The sequence below is a fragment of the Echinops telfairi genome, unplaced genomic scaffold (genome assembly GCF_000313985.2).
Source record: "Echinops telfairi isolate 266 unplaced genomic scaffold, ASM31398v2 ScPeMD7_7457;HRSCAF=8495, whole genome shotgun sequence".
Taxonomy (NCBI): domain Eukaryota; kingdom Metazoa; phylum Chordata; class Mammalia; order Afrosoricida; family Tenrecidae; genus Echinops; species Echinops telfairi.
Window position 1 is genome coordinate 46,370,358 of NW_022111357.1, and position 22,729 is coordinate 46,393,086.

General features: G+C 54.9%; 1 protein-coding gene across 1 annotated transcript in view; it reads right to left on the minus strand.

Moving 5' to 3' along the window:
- Positions 1 to 9,177: 9,177 nt before the first annotated feature.
- COLGALT1 (collagen beta(1-O)galactosyltransferase 1) overlaps positions 9,178 to 22,729 on the minus strand; it is a 23,430-nt gene continuing 9,878 nt past the window's right edge. The window contains exons 5-13 of the mRNA XM_045299253.1: positions 19,025 to 19,159; positions 16,472 to 16,676; positions 15,009 to 15,128; positions 14,538 to 14,614; positions 14,360 to 14,466; positions 13,901 to 14,033; positions 12,595 to 12,722; positions 11,242 to 11,448; positions 9,178 to 11,008 (exon numbers count right to left, since the gene is read on the minus strand). Of these exons, the coding sequence (XP_045155188.1) occupies positions 10,741 to 11,008; positions 11,242 to 11,448; positions 12,595 to 12,722; positions 13,901 to 14,033; positions 14,360 to 14,466; positions 14,538 to 14,614; positions 15,009 to 15,128; positions 16,472 to 16,676; positions 19,025 to 19,159 (1,380 nt within the window). The 3' untranslated portion in view covers positions 9,178 to 10,740. The remainder of the gene's footprint in view (positions 11,009 to 11,241; positions 11,449 to 12,594; positions 12,723 to 13,900; positions 14,034 to 14,359; positions 14,467 to 14,537; positions 14,615 to 15,008; positions 15,129 to 16,471; positions 16,677 to 19,024; positions 19,160 to 22,729) is intronic.

Consider the following 22,729-nt stretch of genomic DNA (forward strand, 5'->3'; position numbering starts at 1 on the left):
CCCCTGGGGGATGCCATGAGAAATCCTGCCCTCTGATTGAAAGAGAGTGAGGATCGGGGGTCCCCTCATCCCAGGCTCCCGCCCCACCCCAAACCTTCCTCTCCCCGAACCTTCCAGGCAGGAGGGAAAAGAGCAAAAAGCAGACAGAGACCAGAAGTTCTAGGTATGCACTGTGTGTATGCCCTTCAGCTCCTTCTGCAGAATCTCATTCATTCAGACACCGAGGACGCAGGACACCCCCAGCTTGTGGGCCCCGCCGGCCTGAACCTCTTCTTCCAGCTGGCATTCTTGGGGACACTGCTGCAGAGTCAAGGGACCCCACCTCTTAGCGGAATCTTTCAGGAAAGTTTCCCAGCGCCTCCTAACGTGGCCATTTGGGAGGGAGCTCAGATGGTACAACGCTGAAGCTCTTGGCTGCTCACTCCCACGGGGAAAAGGCCTGGCAACCTGCTCCTTTGAAGCTTTCAGCTTAGGAAGCCCCACGGGGCAGTTCTGCTCCGTCCCGTAGTGGAGTCGTTTTGAGTCGGAATTGGCCAGTTTTGCATGGTTTCTGTTGGGCCCCAGATCCTGCGCTCAGCCCAGGACCTACATGGAAGCTTATGATGGGTTCCTTCTGGACTGTGCCTGATGCTCAGGAGACATTAACTGGGGGCAGGGGTGGGGTGGGGCAGGAAGCTGAGATGGAGAGTGACAGGGTGGATGGCTTAGGTTGGGGGAGTGAACGATGAGAAGGGACTTTCATTCAAAAGAGAAACACACCCCCCCCCAAATACCTGGGAGAGCAGGTACTAGGGCCTGGGCATTGGGAGGTTTGAAGCCCAGGAGGGTGGGGTATCGAGATGGGAACAGGACCTGGCAGACTTCATTTGCAGCCCCATGGAGTGGAGTGTAAGCGTCTCCCTAAGATCCTGGGGTGCCACCAGAGTATAACTCTATGGGATGCACATGTCTAAAGCTCCCCCTGGCTGCCTTGTGGAGAAGGGACCATTTGGACGCAGGATGACGAGAACGGCAGTTTTCTGTCCACCAAGATGAGTCCTTGGGATGATTTTGGAGGCTATTAAGAAGCAAAAGCTTCTTTGATGAGCCCCCGGGGTGCTAAGGGCAGTTGTTTCTGTTGCTCACTGCCCAAGGGGTCCGGGATCTCTGAGGAGGACACTCGCAAGCCCTAGGCATTGTAGGGTTTGTATATTCATGGTGGTGGCTTCCTGACACGAGGTCAAGCTTCCTAGGTGGCATAGACAATTAAGCATTCGGGTCTTAACCAAAAGGTTGGCAGTTAGAGTCGCCTCATGGGGCACCTTGAAAGAGAGGCCTGAAGATGTGCTATGAAAGGTCCCTGCTGTGAACACGACGGGGCCAGTTCTACTGTGACCCATGAGCCAGGCCCAGCGTGATTGGTGGGCACAGCTGGCACCGTGTTCCAGTTTCTCCAGGTGGTCTGTATGTCCCCAAAGGCCCCGAGGAGGCAAGTCCTCATACGGGATGGGGGGCTCCAGCGAGAGACAGGCTGGATGAGAGTGAGAGGGGAGCTTGCAGTCTCAGTCACAGGCACTGAAGAGCAGAAGACTTGAGATCCCAACCAAGAGGAAGGGGAGAGCTCAGGGTTGAGAGGACCAGCAAGACCCAGAGGTGAGATGTGCTCTGAGGTGGCCCTTGAAGAATGGTTGTTGAGAGAGCCAAGATCTTTCCTAAAAGATTCCTGGGGAATGGCTCTGTGTGTGTGTGTGTGTGTGTTTGTATGTTTTCACACATGTATGTGGCATGTGAGGAGTATTCCTAGCACTGGCTCAGTCACACAGATGGAGCCTCAGGGAGTAGGTATTGAATACCTTTCTGACTCCCAGGTTAGAAGTTAAAATCCCTGTGTTCGTTCGCAGAAAACTCCTATTCATCCTTCAAAACCCACCACAAATGTCCCTTCCAGTAGGAAGTCCTGCCCACCTCTTGATCAGGGTATTCTTAGCCTCTGTCCTCTCTCTGGACCAGTGTGGACTCCACGAGACTGGGGGCGTCTATGTCAAGCTCTGTTTTTACCATATTGGAGGTGAGGCCTCTTGGGTATCCCAATTTCACCCAGCACACAGTGGGCACAGAAGGGCGGCAGGGAGGGTGTATTTCATTGCATCATGTCAAGGAGTCTGTGTGTGCTTGATGCCTCCACACTCATCTGTCTCTGTTCCAGCCACCCCATCCCACATCAACTCGGGCACAGAGTAGGGTTCCAGACTGACAGGCTGGCCACAGAGCAAGAGGAGGAGGAAGACAGTTGGGGGGCTAGAGGGGGCCTTCAACAGCAGGCTCTTGTATAGGAACAGCAGGTTCCAGCAAGGATCAGGGGTCCCCTGAGGCTTTGAGCACCTTGTCTGGGCTTTCACCACCTTGTCCTGGGTGCCCAGGGGTCTCAGGTGAACCGGAAGCCAGTTGGGGCTCTGAGCTGCTCATGGAGCTTGCTTCATGCAGGAAGCTAGCCTCAGAGTTCCACGGACCAAGGCTGAGGATCCAGGGGGATCAGCCCGTGGGAGGAGGCGGTTTAGAGGGACTCCTGGGACAAGGGGCCAGAGACCCAGAGGGGAATACTCCGCCAACGAGGAGGAGAGAGAGAGAAAGAAGGGGTGAGTTGAGACACGGAGAGAAACAGAGACAGAGAAGCAGAGTCCTGAGGGAGGACGGTTTCCTGCCCCCCACAGCCTGAGCAGTCTGTCCTCCAAGAAACACCACCAAGACCACAAGCCCAGATTCCCATATGTGAGGTGGTGCCAACTGCCCCCTAACTCCCCCTGAGCCTGAAACCTCACCACCATGCCCCCTCAGAGATGCAAAAAACTCCACACCCAGCCAGAGACCCTGGGAACCCCCCGGCCGGGGCCTCAGAGACCTGTCCAGTCCCAACTGCCCTCCCAGCCCCTTTGCAGATGGGGACATGGGGCAGGAGGGGAGCAGAAGGGGGACAGCCCCAAGTCTGCTGCCAGAGGGGGAGAAGAGACATGAGGGGGTGTCTTGGGTCCATCTCGACTCCCCCACCTCCTCCTCTGGGCACCCTTCCCGCCACCTGCCCCCCCTGGGCACCTCCTCTTTCAAGGACCAAAGCTGTCGTCGCTGACACGTGTTGCTCTACTCTCTCTGCCTTTTCTTCGTTTAAAGAGAGCCGTCAAGTTGATGGTGTCAAATAAGACCCTCCCCCCTTTCCCCTTCCCCCAGCCCTAGGGGCTTCCTTGAGACACAGGGTCCTGGCAGAGGGTCCCTCATGCTTTCTGGCCACACAGGCAGGGGGGCACCTGGACCCGACCCCCACTGACTCCCCAGCCCCTTCGGTCCTGCCGTCCAGGGAGGCAGCCTGGCCGCGCCCCTCCTCTTCGCATGTGATTGCAAATGTGAACTCAAAACACCGGTTTTGGTTTTGGTTTTTAATCCACCCATGTCGGTCTGGCGCCCACCCAGGCGCCCCCATTTCTCTGTAAATAGGTAACTTGGAACAAATGTCTCAAACAAACCAGAAGTGGTCACGGGTGCATGGTGTTGAGCTGTTTTGCACTATTCTGACTTTTTGGTCTCTGTAAAAATATTTTATGAACAGCAGACATTAAACGGAGATAAAGCACACAGCTGCATGGATCCAGGGACCTTTAGTTCTCCCATCAGCTCGGTGGGGAGGGGGGGTTGTGCGTGGGGGGCGCCGACTCTGTACAGGTGCTGTTCTCACCGTAAATGCCCACTAACCCAGCTCGCCCCCAGCTGACACCATCCCCATCTTAAAGTGAAGACAACTGAGGCCGAGGGGCCAAACCTTTGGACTTCAGCTCGCACGGCCAGGTCGGGGCAGAGCCGCGAGTAGAACCCGGAACTTGGGCAAGCACTGCTCTTTCCCAATGCAGTGGCTCCTTTGCGAAAACCACTGTGAAACTCGGGCCTCTTAGGAACGTAAGTCACAGCAGACACGCCCCCTTCGTCCACCCCTACCCTGTTCATGGTCTCTATGCTGTTGTTCACCACCCTTGAGTTGGCTCCAGTTTGTGACCACCCCACGGTGCCTGAGCCTGGGCAGTCTTCTTGGCTGTCCAGATGCTTGGGGCCCATCGGCCCAGCTGCTGCTTATTCTGTGTGCCTCCCAGCATTCTATCAGACAAGGTTCTGCTGGGATTCCCTGGGCTAACTTTCCGAGGCTGATCGCCAGGCCTTTCTTCCTAGTCTGCAAGCGCCTCTGGAAGCGGTTCAGCATCACAACAACACACAAAACTCCCCTGATGGATGTGTGGTGGCTGCACATGAGGTGTCCCGGAACCCAGGTCTCATGCATGGGAGGTGAGCATTCTCCCACTACACCGCCAATGCCTCTCACGCCCTTTTACTTCCCCCAAGTCCTGACTCCACTGGACTCCCACCTGCTATCATTCCACCGCCCAATGACCCAGGGGACTTCACAAAGAGGCACTTTTCTCAGTAGGTAGAAAACAATTATGTAATCCCCAATCCATGAATGATTACATTTCATTATGTAATTTATTATGTAGCATTATAATTACTCCATGCCTAATCCTGCAATTACATGCTGTTGCTTCTATAATTATACATCCTACCATTATACAATCACTTTTACCATAACGATCATGTACCATCAGAAACGGGACTGAGGGAGCAGGGGGACAGACAGCAGCAGCTGTCACCCCCACCTCATTCTGCGCAGTGGTGGAGAAGCTCAAGCCAGGCCTCCCGGACTCCCCTGCAGCCAGGTACACCGGGACACACACTCGGACCCACCATCAGGGATGCCGCAGAGTTGGGAGGCAGAGGGCAGCAGCGCCATTTGATTAGGCTTCCCCCTCACCTGGCTGCCAGGCAAGTGTGGAAACACTCAGGGTTTAGGACCAGCATCCCCATGTGCTTGGCAGCAAGATGAAAGGTCGGAGGTTAGAGGCCATCCAAGGCGTCTGGGAAGAAAGTCCTGGCGATCAGCTTCCAAGGCATCAGCCAGAGAGCCCTGCAGAGCCCCGTGCTGCTCGTCACACGTGGGATGTCACAAGTCAGGGTGGACGCGGTGGCCACTGGCTTGGGTTTTATTTTGTGGGTGTTAAGACTTTAAAGCTTTCACGAGTAGAGATGTCACCCGTTGACTAGGAGGTGTCCGACTCCAGTCACACAGTCGGTCTTTGCGGGCGCTGGCATGCGTGTGAAAAAGAAGACAGAAGAGTCCATGCCTGTGACCCGCAGGGGCGTGGAAGGATACTCAGTACGCTGCAGACCGCCGGGAGGACAGGCCGGCCAGGCAAACGATGGGACGGTTGGTTAGAGGTGAGATGGACAACTTGGTTTACTGTGGACACATCATCAGGCGAGACCAGTGACCAGAAAAGCACACCGTAGTTGTTAAAGTGGAGGGCTGTCAAAGTGAGGGAGACTCTCCATGAGATGGACGGGGCAAAGCCAAAACGAGGCACACCCATATCCCAACGGTCATGATGATGTTCCGGAACTTGACAACAGCCCATCGTTGTACAAAAGATCGCCAAGAGTCAGAGCCAACGAGGTCATAGAATCAGCCAACCACACTCACGCTTTATGAAGTGGCAATGGTGTCCGATGGTGCCACAGGGGTCGGGCATTGGGCTGCTAACTGCAAGGTTGGTGGTTTAAGCCCACCTGCCACTTCCCAGGAGAAAGATGAGGCTGCCTACTCCCATAAAGAGTGATAGTTTCAGAATCCCTACATAGGGTCAGTGTCAAAATCAACTGGATAACAGTGAGCTTTCGTTTTTTGTTTGTTTGGTGTGAATGTATCAGATGCGGTCACTGTGTCAGTCAGGGACCCAGGCAAGAAACTAACCACTTGAGGTATTTTAACAGAAAGGGATTCAATATCGGACATTCACAAGAACGACTCTGTGGTGGCATCATGAAAGCAGCCACAAATGAGGCTGTGTGCCAATAAAACTTTATTAACAAAAGCAGACAGGGAAATCTCCAAGATTCACAAACAGCGTCTAGAAGTGTGCATTGTTAGAAAGTAATTAAGTATCCTACAGAGGGGATGGGAAAATAAACTTAGGTAAGCCAACCAGTGAGTAAATGAAAACCGTTTGGAGCTCACAAGACTAGTATGACGGGCTCAACCCAAACCCCACCTGTCTCAGCTTCCCCGATTGAAAAAAACCTGAGATATATCACACAGGTGTGATGTCCTCCCATTGGGAATAGTGGAATGAATGATGGCTGTCATGAACTGTGTTCACCTGTGTTGAAATTCAATTCCCAGCACCTGTGGATGTGATGCTATTTGGGAATAGGGGGTTTCTTTAGTTAAACGATGATGGCGTAGTGGTTACGAGTTGAGCTGCTAACCGCAAGGTCGGAAGTTCAAAACCACTAGGCCCTCCAGGGAGAATGAGGAGGCTTTCTACTCCCGCAAAGAGTGACAGTCTCAGAAACCCACAGGAGCAGTTCTACCCTGTCCTGTAGGGGTCGCTATGGTTCAGAATCAACTCGAAAGCTGTGAGTTTGGCTTTGGTTTGTTTAATGAACGAGCTAATATCAGAGCTGGATGAGCCCTAAATCTAATCCCTTCTGAGTGATGCAAAGAACAGAATAGAAACACACACAGTGTGGGGGGGAGGGGCTGTGTGGGTTTTTGTCTATACACGGGGACTGTGGGGGTGTCTCTAGATTTGAAGAAGGAATAGACTCGCTGAGTCCCCAGTTTGGACCTTTAACGCCCAGAACTGTGAGAAAATAAACATTTGTTCCATAGGGCCACTCCTTGTGGTATTTCTGCTACTGCAGGCCCAGGAGATTAAGACGGGGTCTGTCCCTTCCAGAGACCATTATACAACCTGAGAGAGAAAGGAGACTGTTGGCTTCCCACGTTTCTGGCAAATTGGTACAGCCATTAGTCTGATCCCAAGTTGATAACATTGAAGTGGGTGGTATGAAAGAAAAAGAGCAGGCCACAGCAGTTTACAAAAGATGATTGCGTCCCCCCACCCCCAAGTGTGTCCTATAAAAATGGGTGAGGCTAGCAGGTTTTTTCCCACCAAAATGTTAGCAGTTGTCTCTGAAGGAGTGAGACTGCATTTTGCTTTCCCCGTTTATTCAGCTGTATGTTGTCGTATTTCTGCAATGACTACACACCGTGGGTGCTGTTTCCTGAAAGCCTTTGGTGCACTTCATCCTGTCACCTCTGACCCACGGAGGCTGCATCTGTGTCAGGGCCAAACTGTACTCCACAAGGTGATTTTTTTGGGAGTAGATGACCAGGCCTTTCTTCCAAGGTGCCTCTGGGTGGACTAGAACCTCGAACCTCATGGCGAGTAGCTGAATGGGTTAATCATTTGTACCAACCCTAGGATTCTGGTTGTACTATGGAGTACCTTGGGTCCAACTTGTTTCATGTGGGGCTGCTGTAACAACCTACTACAAACAGGCTGGCTTCAAACAACAGAACCTTATTTTCTCAGAGACCTGGGGCTGAAGTTCAAAGTCAAGGTGTCAGCAGGTGCTGGCTCCTTCCGGAGGTTCTGGAGAGCCTGTTCCAGGCTTCTCTCCAGCTTCAAGTGGCTCCAGGCTACCCTTGGCTTGTGGCTGCATCACTCCAGCCTCTGTCTGTTATCATGTGGCTCTCTCTGTGCACCTGTGTCCATACTGCCTCTTGGGAGGACGGCAGTCATTGGGTTATGGCAACTGCATTTTAGCCTAACCACTTCTACAAATACTCCATTTCTAAATAAGGTTGCTGTGTTAGACAGGGTTCTCTAGAGAGATAAAACCAAATTCCTGATAATATATTTATTTATAAAGATAATTAATATGTCACGAGAAATTAAATGTTAAATCATAAAGATAATTAGATATATAATGAGAAATGAAATGTTAAATCATATACAGATAAATATACAATACAAGAAATAAACAGTTAAATTAGAAGCACTATAAATGGCTTAGTGCAACTCACCTCCATGAGAGAAAGTTGAGAGACTAGCAGTCCTTCAAGTCTAGTCTGTTGCCAGATCTTCCTCTATTTGTAGAGAGAGCTAGGCTATGTCAGCACAGCAGCCAATCACAAGGCAGGTCACCAATCGCCAGTCCCCAGCTCCAGAGAAGTCTTAAAGGGACCTCAACTTACAGCAACACAGTCCACAGGCTAGGCGTCCCACAGGCTGTGTAGCCTTTAAATTGAGGCACAGAACAAGCGAGGCAGCCTCTCACTGGTCCGATGATCACAGAGCGAGAGACAAGAAAGGCAAGGCTCCCCAAGCCATCCATCTCTCCGCCCCTCAGTCAATCCCACCTGCGTTTATCAGCCAGGCTGGCACAATAAACTGTCTCAGTTGCATTCACAAATACTGGGGGATTCAGACAATTTAATTGCGGTGAAGGGTTATTCAACCCCAAACACACCCTGAAGAGTGAAGAATCACGAGATCCCTGAAGTATTTGAAAGCCTGCGGAGTGGTTTAACTGGGAGTGAGTGGTTTGAATCCACCCAGGGATGCTGCACAACAAAGGCTTGGCGATCTACTTCGGTAAAGATGACAGCCAAACCTTACGGAGCCCAGTTCCGCTCTGTGACACATGGGACTGCTTTTGTCCCTGGGGAGAGGCTGCTCTGAGGCTTGTGTTCTATGCTGCCTCCCTGAGCCCACCAGCAGGCCTGAACCCACAAAAAGCATCACTTGCGTGGGCATCCCCCGAAGGGCTCTTTTCTACCTTTTCAATTCCTCACCCTTCACGGGCTTCCTGCAACCAATTCTCAGATCCTCCACTCACCCTGAAAATTTCTGGGAAATCTAAATGAGGTGAGGTATGAATATGCCCCAGGACCCTTGCCCCTGGGTGGGACTGCTCTGAGGTGGGTGCTCTATATTGTCTCCCACGTTCCACCAGATAATGAACCCAGTTACCCATGATCCATCTGTTCATCGCTCCATTTCATACCCCCCACCAGAGACTCCCAGGGCCACTTTCTGCACAACCCACCTGTCCTCAAATCCTCGCCTGAAACACTGGTCCCTGGGATATTTCCGGAACACTTCGTGGGGGCAGCTGAGACGCTTAGGTCTCACCACACGCATTCTACTGGTTGGCTTCTAAACCTCTCTTTGCTCTGCTTCTCGAATCTCAGCTTGGGGCTTGGGTGGAGTGGAGAGGTGGCAAGCAGAGTAAACGGACCAAGGAGGGATCGCAGACTTGTGTGAAAACCATTTGAAAAATTTTATTTAAAAAATAAGCAAGTTACCCAGGAGCTGAGCTGGCGAGCAGGCACCCTTGTGGGTGCTGCACCGCTGGCTGGTGCTGACATTCGATTCAGGCGGAAGGCATGCTGCAGCCACCACCAGAATGTGGATAGAAACATTCTGCCCAGGGCCTCCTTCCCCAGGCAGCTGAGCCCCAGGAGGCCCCCAAACACATGGTCCCTCCAAAGGCTTGAACGGAAAACCTCATCAAGCAGCTGGAGACCACACCTGAGAAGCAAGGGCAGGTAGGCCAAACAAATAGAGCCAGGGTGGGCAAGGGAGATTTTCGCCCGTCCCCAGCCCATCCTGCACCCCATCCAGTGGGGGCCTGTGCCGGAGCTAGGGGAAGAGCCACCCTCCCCCCACAGGGGGCAGGGGGGTGTTGTCTAACACATCTTGAGTGACAGTTGGGGGTGGGAGGGTCAAACAACAATCAAACAATCTCCCACTCAACTGCGAGTCCATGAGGCCTGGCACACAGTAGGTGCCCAATAAATGAAGAAACAAAGGAGCTTGCCTTCTTCATCTGTGTCCTAGCAGTTGGCACCTGGTCCAGCACCCAGCAGGTGATAAAAGCAAATGGGACTGAATAAAAGTCACATACACTCTTGGACATCTTATGCCTAGCACATCATAGGTGTTCTACAGACAGGTGAGAGGGAGGGGAGGGACAAAAGAATGAAAAGCACCTGTTCACGGCTAGCCCTAGCACCTAGCTTGGCTCTTGCACACGGTAGGCAGTCAATAAACACCACTGACAAAGAACTTAATTTTGTGCTACCAAGCACACTGTAGGTGCTAAATGATGTTCGAATACCATGAATAAAAGTGTCCTGCTTGTCTCAGTACCCTCAGCATTTTGGATACAGCCCAACACACAGGAGGCACTTAATTTACACTTGAATGAGTGTGACCTCTGAACTGGCTCCACTAGTGCCTGATTCCTGGTCGTCAGAAGTTGCCGCTGAGTCAATTCTGACTCACAACGACCCCATGTGACAGAGTAGAACTGCCCAATACAGTTTTCTTGGCTGTAATCTTTATGGGAGCAGACAGCCAGATCTTTTTTGCCTATAGAACTGCTGATGGGTTTGAATAGCCAACTTTTCCGTTAGTGGACAAGTGCTCAACTGTTGTACCATCAAGGGCTGATTCTTGGTAAGAGATCAATATATGTTTGAAAACACAATCAGTTGTTGAGGGGATAATTATGCATTCATTCCCATAACACAGTAATTGGAACCTGGTGCTTAATAAACAATGGGCACGTGAACAAAATACATGAACGCAGTGGGCTGGTTCCCACCCAATTTCCAGGTGCCCAACCCTATGCCTGGCATAAAGTAGGCGCTCCATTTATGCTGCCAACATGCATGTGATTGCTGAGCTGTTGCTGGCTGGACACACCCTGTGTTGAGAACAGTCGCCAGTCTCCCAAGGGGGCCCAATCCTGCCTGAGCCACCCCCGGTGACGGTTGCTTTTTGGGGTTACTCTTGTCACTTTTGCACTGACCCCTCAGAGCTCATCTCGAGCGGCACGGTCCAGAGGGGACTGTAACACATCGGAGTTCTTGGCCTCTCGGCTCAGCGCCTGCTGCTCCCTCATCTTCTGGGACTTGGCGCGGTCCCAGTCTGTCTTGACGTGCTCATTGTTCCACACGACCGAGGTCTCTGTGTCACTCACGTAGCCGTCGTCCCCTGTGTAGTGTGTGGGGTAGATGAGCAGTGGCTCCACCGAGAAGGCCCGGAGGTTTCGAGGGGAGAAATGGGCCTTGTACTCGGACCTGCAAGGGACGGGAGGCATGAATGGAGCCACAAGTGAGCACAAGGTGGAGCGGGACATGGAAGGGGTCATGTGGAAGAGGCAGAGGGCAGAGGAGGTTAAGATGGAGGGAGCAGGGACAGATGGGGGGACAGAGAGCAGAGAGAGGGAAGACGCTCCCTGGATCCCATGAACCTGACCCCCTACCAGGGAGCCTTCTCACTCACCCACCCACCCACCTACCCACCAACTCACATTGGGTGCTTGTCAAACATGACGGGCAGAAACTCGTCCACAGGCAGCATCTTGGTGAGCGGCTTGGCAGCCAGCAGCTTGCGGGCACCTTGCAGGGACAGCACGTAGGCCAGTGTCCAGTACGAGTAGTCAGCCTCCACCAGGTTCCTCACTCGGGGCACAGCCTTCTCTGGTTGCTCGACCTGCATCCGCTTCCGGCCCACGTAGCTGGGGCACAGAACGAATGTGACTCTGTGGCCTGCAGCCTAGGCCCTGCCCCCCTCCTCCCCCCACCCCTGAGCACCATTAAGGCCTGGGGCGGGGCGGGTCTGGCAGGTGTGGGGTACAAAAGGTGAAGGGCGAGGAAGCTACAGGGCAGAAGCCCACACGGCAGGGGGCCAGGGTGGAGAGCGGGCTTTTGTCTGAGGGCGCTAGGGAGTCATAGAAGGATTTGGAGCTGGGAAAGACAGGATCTTTTGGACATTCACTGAGTCTGCACTCAGTAGGGTGGAAGCTGCTCAAGGTTTGGATCGAGGTAGTGCACATAGGATAGTGTGATAAAGAAGGAGCCAGTCAAATTACATGAAGCTAAAGAACTTGAGCCTATGACGGCCATGCCAAACGGTTCTGCCACACCCACAGGCTTCCGACCAACCTCTCATATGGGCCCACTCCATATGTCCTGGCTACACTCCCAATCTACCCTGTCACATATCATAGGTTTCCTAACAAGCTTCAACGCCCTGACCACCACCCACCCTGGTCCAGGTTCCAGGCCACATCCCAGGTGTCCTGGCCATCATTCAAGCTCTTCAGTCACACCAGCAGACATCCTGACAAACATCTTAACCCTGGGCCATGCCCCCAGTTCTCCAGGCAAGCTGCCAAAAAAGCCCCGGCCACGGCCGGTACGTCAGCCTAAGCATTTCAGCCATGCTCACGGCCTTCTGGGAAAGTCCTGAGCCCCAAGTATGTCCTTTCAAGCCCCTCTCCAAACTTTCTGACCAGACACCCAGCTCTGCAGCCATGCCCACCTGCTTTCCACCACAGGACATGGGTGTGCCAAGCCAGTCCCAGGCCCCCTAGCCATGCCCACCCCCTACATAGCCCAACCAAAGGCTCCAAGCCCTGATTAAGTCAACCAGCTTCAGAGAGGTCCCTAGACAGCCAGGCCAAGCTCCCAAGACTTGACTGCACCCATAAGACCAAGGACCAAAGCACTAAATTCCTTGGTCCTTTTGGAGTTAGCCATGTCCCAGGCTATTCTATCATCCTAACCAGGCACCTATCCCACCCCAGCTCCACTCAGGCCATGCACCCACGCCCCGGTCTCACCCAGTTCCCAGCTCCATCGCCCTCAGGCCCCCCACTCACATGAGGTCCCAGTCCAGGCCCTCCTGCTCCACATCCTGCATGAGGTTCATCAGGCGCCTCTTGAAGAAGATCTCAAAGCGAAGATCGTCCTCAAACACCAGAGATTTCTGCAGACCCCGGTCCACCACCTAAGAGGGACGGCCCGCCCAGGTCACAGGGAGCTCCTATCTGAGCCTAGCCCCAGAGGAAGCAATGGCTCAGAAGGAGAGAAATGAACACGCCACCTTTCCTGGGGTTCCAGGAACCTAGCCTCCTTGGCAGGAATCTTCCTGCCTCTTCATTGCTCCTCCCGTTCGGCCTTTCACCCAGGGCACCTCCTCCCAGAAAGCAGCATGTCTCTACCCAAACGTCATCTTACCCAAGAGACCCAAAGCTTCCCTGCTGAGGACAATGCATAGTCCTTTCTCAAGGACACACATCTTACTTACCAATTCCTTAGTACTTATCTCTTTGTGGATTTACTAGTTAGTCTCCCACCTCCCTAGGCTGTGAGCCCCTTGAGGAGGTCCACACTGGTCTTGTGGCTGCCACATCCGAGCACCAGCATGTGCGGCAGATACTATGTGAAGGAATGCCTGGATGGGCCTGCTGAGCTGTGACTGCCATCTGGGAAAAGTGGGCTCAGGCTTGGAAGAACTTCCTTGCTCGCACGGCTCATCCCACTCACCCACAGCCCGCTCTGTTCTCAGGTTTTACACCTGCCCTATGGCAGCCATTACCTGCGTAAAAAAACTAACTCCTTGGTAGCTGATCCCCTATTCGGTAATGGCCAGCTTCCAGTTTAGTTCGGAAAAAACAAGAGGTGGGCGTCGTAAAACCAGCGAGTGACCATTGTGTTGACTACTTAGTTTTGACTTCACAAGGCTGTGAACACACCTCCGTCAACTCCCTGGGCATGGGTCAAAGATCATCTCTACAGCCCCCAGCTCCCAAGTGAGGATGCAGGGAGGGGAGTGCTGTGATGAGCACCCGCCAGACACCGGTTATCATCCTAGAAGGCCCTGATAGGAGGTCCCTGGTCCAGGACAGGAATGGGCCACCGTGGCAACCTGAGCCAAGGCGCTCTCCTTCGTTTGGCCAACCAGAGAAAGCTTCTTCGGCTTCCGACAGCTCTGCAGCCACACCACATGAGGCCTGGGGGCCAGGGCACACAGCTGAGGGGCAGCATCCACCCGCCCAGGGGTGCTGGTGAAGCAATTGCTGAGGTAGCCAAAGCCAGCACGGACTGTGGGCAGCTCCCACCCTGGCCTACTGGGCCATCCTGAAATCCGTAAGGCCCTCTGGCCCCACCCCCACCAGCACCCACCTCCTTCCAGATAGAGTAGTGGCTGAGGAAGCAGCCCAGCTCGCCTTTGGTGAGGGGCCGCCCGTGGTAGGGGTCCCGGTAGCCTGGCAGCATCTGGATGCCCAGCGCCTCCACCTGGCTGGTGTTCATGGCTCTGCGAGGGAGGGGTGGGGAGCATGCCTACAAGCCCATACACACTCCCCTCTGCCCAGCGCTCCACCTTGCTCTTCCACAAGGAGCACCCACTGGAGGCCCAGTCTGCCAGGGCAGGTGGCTTAGCCCTGTGTCCGGACTTTACTCCCTACCCCAGGTTTGTGCTCCCGGGGCCGCCCACCACCGCTATCAGCGTGATCTACACCAGTGTGTGGCGTGGTCTGCCCTCCGCCCCTCCCTCCCAAGTTCAGACCCACAGCGCAGTCTATAGCCTCCACCCACAGGGTCCACACCCACCAGCCCGCTCCCACCCACGCTGGCACTTACTTGCCATCTGTGGCCTCCACCAAGCGGTAGGCAATCCCCTGCGCCCGCAGCGCCCACAGCATGCGCTCACGCCGGTCTTTCCGCCGCTTCAAGTTGATCATGAAGACCTGTGGCCAGACCACCGGTCAGACCAGCGCCCAGGCCCCATCCCAGCCTCGGGAGGACCCAGCCACCTCACCTCATCAAAGCCCATCTTGTCTGGTGGCTGGGCCTGCACGTGGATGAACTGGGACAGCTTGACTGGCGGGTGCTTCACTGCAGGGAGAGAGACTGCAGGTTCGCTGGGGCCCTGGGTCATAGCTGGAGGTCATAGCTGGGGTCCTAGCTCGCAGGTGGGGATGGTTGTTGGGGCCCCTCCCAAGAGAGCTGGGGGGGATAGGGTCAGGGGCATCACCTCCCTTCCAGAACTGGTTCACAGGGCCCGAGTGTCACCCCGTTTCAGTGGTTGACTTTCAGGTCATCAGGCCTTTCTTCCACAGGTGGACGTGAACCTACAACCCTTTGGGTGGGAGCAGAGGGTGTCCAGCGTCGGCAACCCCCGGGCGGTCCGTTTCAACCCAGAGGCAAGTTTCTCACGGTCTGATTTGGTCAGTGTGTGGGGTGGAGCAGGAGAGAAGGCGGGGAGGGCGTGGGAACCACCCAGACTCACCCATGACCTCCAGCTGCACGTGCATGAAGCTCTCGGCCTCGTCCTGCAGCGTGCTGTGTGCCCGCAGGGGCACGGGCAGGAAGCCATACACCTCCTTGTTGCACACGTACATCTGCACCTCTGGGGCCAAGGGAAACGACAAGCAAAGGTGAGTGGAGGGCCAGCCAGGGAGCAGGGGCCCAGCGGGGACTGGGATGGCCTCACAGCCCAGCAAAGGGTTGGGGATAGGGGTCCAGTGGTGCCCAGCTCTTCCTGTGGGTGTCCCCCCCCCGAACTTTTAATATGCATTTTACCGTGATAGTTATGTAACAGACCAGATGCCATATCAACATTTTTGTACACGTCTGTGTGATGACGTGAATCACAGTCCTCGTGATGTGCCCCTAAGAGCCCATCATCTCCCACCACTAGGGAAGCCATACCCCAAACCCAAACCAAACTCACGGCCACCAAGGCCCTTCTGACCCATGGTGACCCTGTAGGGCAAGGAAGACTGCCCCTGTGGGTGTCCGAGACTGCCCCTGTGGGTGTCCGAGACTGCAACTCTTTACGGGAGTAGAAAGCTTCCTCCCTCGGAGGGGCTGTGCTTTCGAACTGCTGCTTGCCGTTCGCAGCACAGTGCATAACCACTGTGCCACCCGGGATCGTCGTCCAGCCTTGCAGAGGCAGGACATGTGGGTGTGGTAGACGAGGCTGAGGCTAGATGGGAAGCGGGCACATGGCTGTGTGACCCTTCTTGTCCTTAGAGCGTGCTTTCCCTCGAGCTCACCGCACAAAGCAAGTGTCTGATCAGGGAAGACGACTTTCCCGTGGAGAAACAAACACACTGCCGGAGCCAGCTCCCACGCACGGCCACCCCGTCGGAGTAGAAGTGCTCCGTAGGCTTCTCCGCAGCTCTTTTCTGGAAGCGGATCAGCAGGCCTTTCTCCCACCGTGCCACTGGGTGGGTCAGGACCTCCCACCTGGATGTTAGTCAGACACTAGCCATCTGTGCCCCCAGGACCTCAAGCCTCAATAAAATGGTCCTAGGGAGCGCTGGTGGCGTAGTGGATACACACTGGGCTGCTAACCACAAGATCCACAGTTCGAAACCACCAGTTAGTTGCCCTGTGGAAGAAAGACAAGAGTTTTCTGCTCCCGTTAAGAGTTACCATCTTGGAAACTCACAGGGGCTGTTCCACCAGGCCCGTATGAGCTTAGCCGGTACCAACTCGATGGCGGTGAGTTTGGGTTTGGGAATGCTGGAGGATGACGCCACCCCACAAGCCCAAGCCAGGGCTAGAGGGGGCCTGGGTCCTGGTGACATCATCTGAACACCTGGATACAGCCATGCCTGAAGCCAATCAGCACCCCAGACTTTGGGTTCTGTTTGCCTTCTGTGAGTTCTGCTTGAACTTGACCCAGGAGGACCCCAAGGAACCACCCTGATGCATCCCCACCCCTGACCCCGCCTGTGTGCTCACCAGCCTGCTTGCAGGAGAAGGCAAAGACAATGATGTCATCAAAGGACCAGGTGTAGTCTGGGTGTGGCGGGTAGAAGGCCAGGTTCCTGGAGGCCGCCTTACGAAGGTCGATCAGGAAGGTGGAGTGCACCATGGGCACCGGGAAGCAGCCTCGGCGGTCCCGCTTGCGGATGGGGATATAGGCTGGCGTGCGCTTGTAGTAGCCCTGTGGGAGGGGAGCAGGGTGCTGAGTGGGGCAGGGCGGTGGGGGTCCCGGGGGTGAGGCTGGAAGGTAGGAGGGGGAACCCCAGGATCAGCCCAGAGAACAAGGGCCTAGTGTCTGCTGTGGCCTGGTTGCTCCCCGCCCGGAGCCTTGGCCACGTGGGAAATCACAGAGCCACAAAGAAAAGCAGCCCTCCATCTGTGGTGTGGTCCTTACAGACAGAACCGTAGTGACTGGCTTCGGGCCCAGTGGCTGGCCCTTCCAACCCACCAGGGGGTGCCTCGGAAGAGAGGGCTGGCAAGCTGCTTCCCTGAAGTCACCAGAGGTCACACTGTCTGGAAGACCCTGGGAGCAGAGCTCTGCTTAGCACATGCGGTGGGAAATGGCTCCGGGCAACTAACCAGCAGAACAGGGACGGCAGCCAGGGGAGCCCAGGGAACGTTGGGAGCCAGGCCAGGGTCCAAGCCCAGGGGAGCCTGCTGCCGGCTAGAGCAGGGCTCAGCAAACTCTTCAGACAGAAGAGCCAACCAATCCTGTCCCTCACAACAATTTAAAAATTATTCGGAAAAAAAAAATTATTCGAGCGTCATCAGTATATTTGCACCAAGTAAGCTCACCATGCTCAGAATAAGACCCAAGAATGAGACTGATCGCTTAATGTTCATTCTCAGTTTTACGTCAGAGCCACATGAACATACTGCAGGAGCCGCATCCGAACCCTGGGCTAGAGCACCTGGGACCGGACCTTCCCCAGAGCCCAGAAAGACGCCCTCCCTTGGGCTCCAGGCTCCACGGCCTCTTAAATGGGGCGAGAAGACACACCTGTTCTCCCCCCGCCGTGGGGCTCCCGCTCAGCAGGGCTGCATGCTGATCAGAAAGGCCGCGTGTGGAGGGGAAGAGAAAAGCTCTTCGGAAGAAGACACCCAACATCCGGGCTCCTCAGATGAGGACGTGTGCACACACGGGTCATGGGATCACCAGGAAGACGCCGGGCCTTGAACTGTCTCCAAGATGCTGGGTCTCTGCTCTAACCCCCGGTGCAGGTGAGGGTGGTTTGATCAGCACCAGGATCTGTGGACCCACCGTCTCCTTTCTCCGATAATGCGCACTACACTGTTTCTGCAAACCACGCAGCTGCCTGCAGCGCGGTGTCCTATGCCCGCTGTGCGCCTTCATGCCAGGGGGCTTTGAGAAGGAGGACTCCCCTATTCTGCAAGTCCATTTCCCCTCTGTCTACGCGTGCACTCTACTTATGTGGGTGCGCCGATGTGAGGAAGCTTCCTTCCATCGTTCCGTGTTAATGACGATGAGGTCCATGGGAGGAGAAGGGTGGGCCCCCAGCCTCACCCCTGGAGTGGTGCCTTTCAAACACGCAGGGCAGGAAGGTCCACAGGAAAGACAGACGCCAAGGGAGGACACACGGACAGGAGGCCTGGGGGAGCTGGGAGACGCCAAGCACAGGGGCAGGGCTTTCCCTCCAGCCGACAGAGGCGGGGAGAAGGCACGGTCCGGCAGACCCACAGCCCCCAAGACTGTGAAAGCGTCTGTGCGTATTCTGACCCAGCGGTGCGGGAGGAGGGAGTAAGACCCGGATCCTGTGTGCTGGGTGAGGATGGTGCCCCGCTCGGGGGACCCCTGATGCAGTGCTGACCAGTCCTGAGCTGTCCCAAGGGTCAGTCCCAGATCGAACAGGCCTTGTAAACCAACAGTTCTCAACTGGTGGGTCGCGACCCCTTTTGGGGGGGGGGGGGAGTGTCGAACAACCCTTTCACAGGGGTCGCCTAAGACCATCGGAACACACATAAACATTTCACAATATCTAATTACATATTGTTTGTGATGGTTCGCTATACTTTGTGTTTAATTATGTTTAATTTGTAACAATGAAAAGACATCCTGCATACCAGGATGATGATGCATAGCAGTAGCAAAATGACAGTTACGAAGTAGCAACGAAAGAAATGCTATGGTTGGGGGTCACCACGATTTGAATATGAAAGGGTGGCGGCATGAGGAAGGTTGAGAACCACTGCTGTAAACCACAGGGCTTCGACTGGCTGGCGTTCACAGAGAGAGCTTTCTTCCGTGTCTATCTTAGACTGGGAGCTGGGCTCAAACAGGCGCAGCATCCCTGCAACCTGGAGCCTCTAGTGACAGGCAGGTGGCGGCTGCATATAAGGTGCCCTGGCCGGGAATCGAACCCTGGTCTCCCAAGAGGTAGCGAGAGTTCTAGCCCTGCACTGCCACTGCCTTGGGTGGACGGCTGGTCTGTGGGGTGCTGATCTGTGGGACACGGGACACGGTGCCAGGCCCCCCACCCCCTCCGCACCCTGGCCCTGCAGCCCCCTGACCTGGGAAGTCATGCCACACCAGAAGTTCGAGTACGCGGCTCTCGAGTCCAGCATGGGGGCCACCACCGTCTTGTTCTCAGCCATGAGTAGCGTCAGCGTGTCCGGGTTGAGGATGAGGTTGTCGGCGTCCACAAACTGCAAAACAGCCAACGAGGCATCAGGTGACCCAGGGCCGGGTGGAGGCTGGGCCCCGGAGGGTAATAGCTCAGGGCAACCTGGCGGAGCAGGTGTGACCTGGGAACGCCTGGCCGGCTCAACAGCAGCAGACCTCTGCCATTACAGCTGCAACCCGGAACGGGGGCACGCCACATCTCCACACAAGGCAACGTCCGCTAGATGCCGGGGAGCGGCCCCGGACTGGGAACAGAACCCCATCCCCATGACGAATTCTGGGTCGGGCCATCGTGACCCAGAGGGTCTCCACTGACTGGGTTTGGGAATTTGACCACGAGGCCTTCCTTCCTAGGGTGCTCCTGGGCAGAGGGGCGGCAGCTAGGACTCAGGTGCCATGGCCGGGAATTGAACCCAGGGGTCCCACGTGGGCGGCGAGAACATTATCCTGAACCTGAACCTGCAGTGGCCCTTAGGGACTCAACGCCCTGCACAGGCTGATGCTGGGGAGGAGCGCGGAGGCACGTGCAGGCGTGTGGCTCCACGGACAGGGCCTTTACAATCGGCCGCCTGCGGGCGGGGCCCACTCATCTGACACAGGACTCGCCCGAGGACCACATCGGGAGCGCTGACAACCAGAGGGCAAAACCACAAAACACTACAACCACAAAGTGGGCAGCGGGCAAGCGCAGATACTTCCCCAAAGAGCGCATGCTCGTCAAGAGGAAGGGCCGTGAGGGGCAGGCGGCTGTCAGGGGGCTCCCTGAAGGAAGCCCCACAACCGGGGCTGTCCATTGGAGGCCATGGCTACAGCCACTGTGTCCACCCACCTGGTGGAGGGTCCTTCCCTTATTCCTGACCAGCCATGGTGTCCTGGCTCAGGGCCTGGTCTCTCCTGACAACATGCCCAATGTCTGTGGATGCCACCTCGCAACTTGTTTGGTTTCTGTCTCCACACCCCGCCCAAAAAATGCTCGTCCGGAAACCTGTTGCTATGGCAGCCCTCCAGGGCAGAGAACTTCCCCGTGGTGAGGGCCCCACGGCCGAGAATCGGTCCAGAAGCAGACTGCCTCGTCTTTCTCCGGCAGAGCAGCAGGTGTGTTTGAACCAGCGATCTTTTGGTCAGCAGCCGAGAATGTCAGCTGCTGCCCGTCCCGGGGCCCCGTCCTTGTGAGAGTCCGGGGGATACTCAATATTTGACATCAACAACCGCACCCAAAGGTATCGATTGTTCTCCAGTCTGCCCCACTTGGTTTTCCAACTTGGGTGTGCCAGCAAGGTGACCGGAAATACCAGGGTTTGGGTAAGGTGCACTTCTGTCCTCAAAGTGACATCTTTGGCCTTTTGCGCTTTAAAAGGGTCCTTGGGCGGCCGATTTGCCCAACGCGAGCATACGCCCTTTGACCTCGTGACAGCTGCTTCCCTGGGCATCGACTGTGAGTCCAGGCTGAAGGCCACAGACCTGGAGCTCCGTCATCCTTCGCTTCAAGCCCTCTCCGCTCTTGTCACCTCATCCTGTCATCTGCACCGGGCACGGGCACATCGGTAACAAGCCTTCCTTCCTCCGATCTCGACGCCGTTCTTCTCCCTGCCGTGCGTGCGGGCTCCTCGCCCGGGTCTGCTCAGCACAGTAAGGAGTTCAGGGAGAGGACACGACTCTGAAGCACACCTGGGCAGATTCAAACCATTCGGTCCACCCTCATTCTGCTCAAGCAGGTTCCACAGAGCACAGCTCAATGTGCTGGAACCCCCTTCTCTGAGAGGCTCTCCAAAGTGTGTTAAGATCCACAGTCGAACAGCCTTTGCACAGTCAGGAAAGTCCTGGGGTTCTTTCTGGGGCTCCCTGCTTTCAGCTGGGATAGCCCTCGGGCCACAGTAAAATCCTTTTTCGCGGGAGCGGGCAGAGACGAGGATCCCTTCCAGTGGGCTGGCCAGACAGCCGTCTTCCACATTTCTGGGCACCTCCAGCACTGCGTCCATCTGTTGAAACGTCACAGCTGGCTGGGAGAGACGAGGGAGGATCCTCCCTTAAGAGCATCCAGTGGGCACCAAGCCTGCTGCTCCCTCCTTGTCCTGCTTCTGGCCTCCCGTGCCATCTCTGCACATCTCCACTCCATGAAAGTAGCCAGTCACAGAGGGTCACATGTGGTGCAGCCCCGTTATAGGAAATGTCCAGAACCGGCCAGTCCAAAGAGACAGCAAGCAGATGAGTGTTTGCCTAGAGCTTCTGGTGGTGGAGTGGTTACGAGGATGGGCATTGGGCTGTGATCCGTATGGTCGGCAGTTCGAAACCACCAGCAGTTACTCAGGAGAAAGACTGGGCTTTCTACTCCCGTGAAGAGCCAAACCAAGCCCCATCCTTGGGTAAACAGAACTCACTAGCACGGGAGATCCAACTGTGCAGGGCAACACCTCGGGGCTGTGGCTCAAGGTGGGTGTGTACTCGCATAGACGCCGCATACCCACAGCGTCCAGGGTGCTGTGTCACTGGGGAAATCGATGCCCTCAGTGCCTTGGCCTTCTACCCCAGGGGGATGACTGACAATGCTGTACTTTGTTCATATGGGTTTTGTTTTCCTGCCTGTAGCTTGCTTTTTTCCCTTTGTTTGTTTGCTGGCTTGTTGCTGGTACTGGCGTCGCTGGTCCTATGGGGGGTTTGATTTTGTCAAAATACTACTGCCACAGCATAGTCATGAGTCGTGCATATTCCATGGACATGCAGATGGATGCTGGGCTCCCACTGAACTCTAGCCCCAGTCCAACACGGCCCTGCCTTCATGCAATGATCGCTGAGGATCAGGGTGCTAGAGCCAAGTGTGGTGAAGAGAGCAGGTGGTGCCCGGCTATCAATCAGAATAGCATCTGGGGTCTTAAAGGCTCGTATTCAAACAAGCAGCCATCTAAGTCCACACGGAAGAAGCACACCAGCTTGTGTGATCCAGATATGACAACAATTATGATGACGGGAAAAGTATCAGAGCTAAAATTGTGAACACCCAATGTGTGGAAGGCTGTAGAGAAAACTCAAAACCCATCTGCAGAGTATCTAGTCCGATTAAACCACAGACAAAGCCTTATTACCAAAACATAGATCACTGCAATCCTTATTACGTTAGATCAATCTTGATACTCGATCAGTTGACCTCCCTCTAGACCCAACTTGAATGTGTTCTAGGATTCTCTTGCTTGTTCTATGACAAAAATTCTTCCCTGGCTTTTTAAATATTGATGGTGGTCTTTTATTCCTTACTCATTATTTGTGTTTTCGTCTTTACACTACTCTTGTTTTATGCTTACCACTTTATTTCGCGGTTGTTCTTTACTGTTTCTGTTGGGTTTCCAGTGCGTGAAGCACAGAAGGGGTGGGTGCACAGAGATGCTAACTGCTGCGGGTTTGTAAGGGCTGTAGGGCCGTGGGGTGGGGAGGGTGAGGGGATTTGGGGAGTAAACAGTGAAGGTGGGAGGGGGAGGGAGCAACAGAACTGAATGTGATAACACAACTCATCTTAAAGGTGGTTTAATGATGGGGGTTAAAAAAAGAAAGTGAGGACCTAATGTCGGGGGTTTAAATGGAGAGAAAATGTTTTGAGAAAC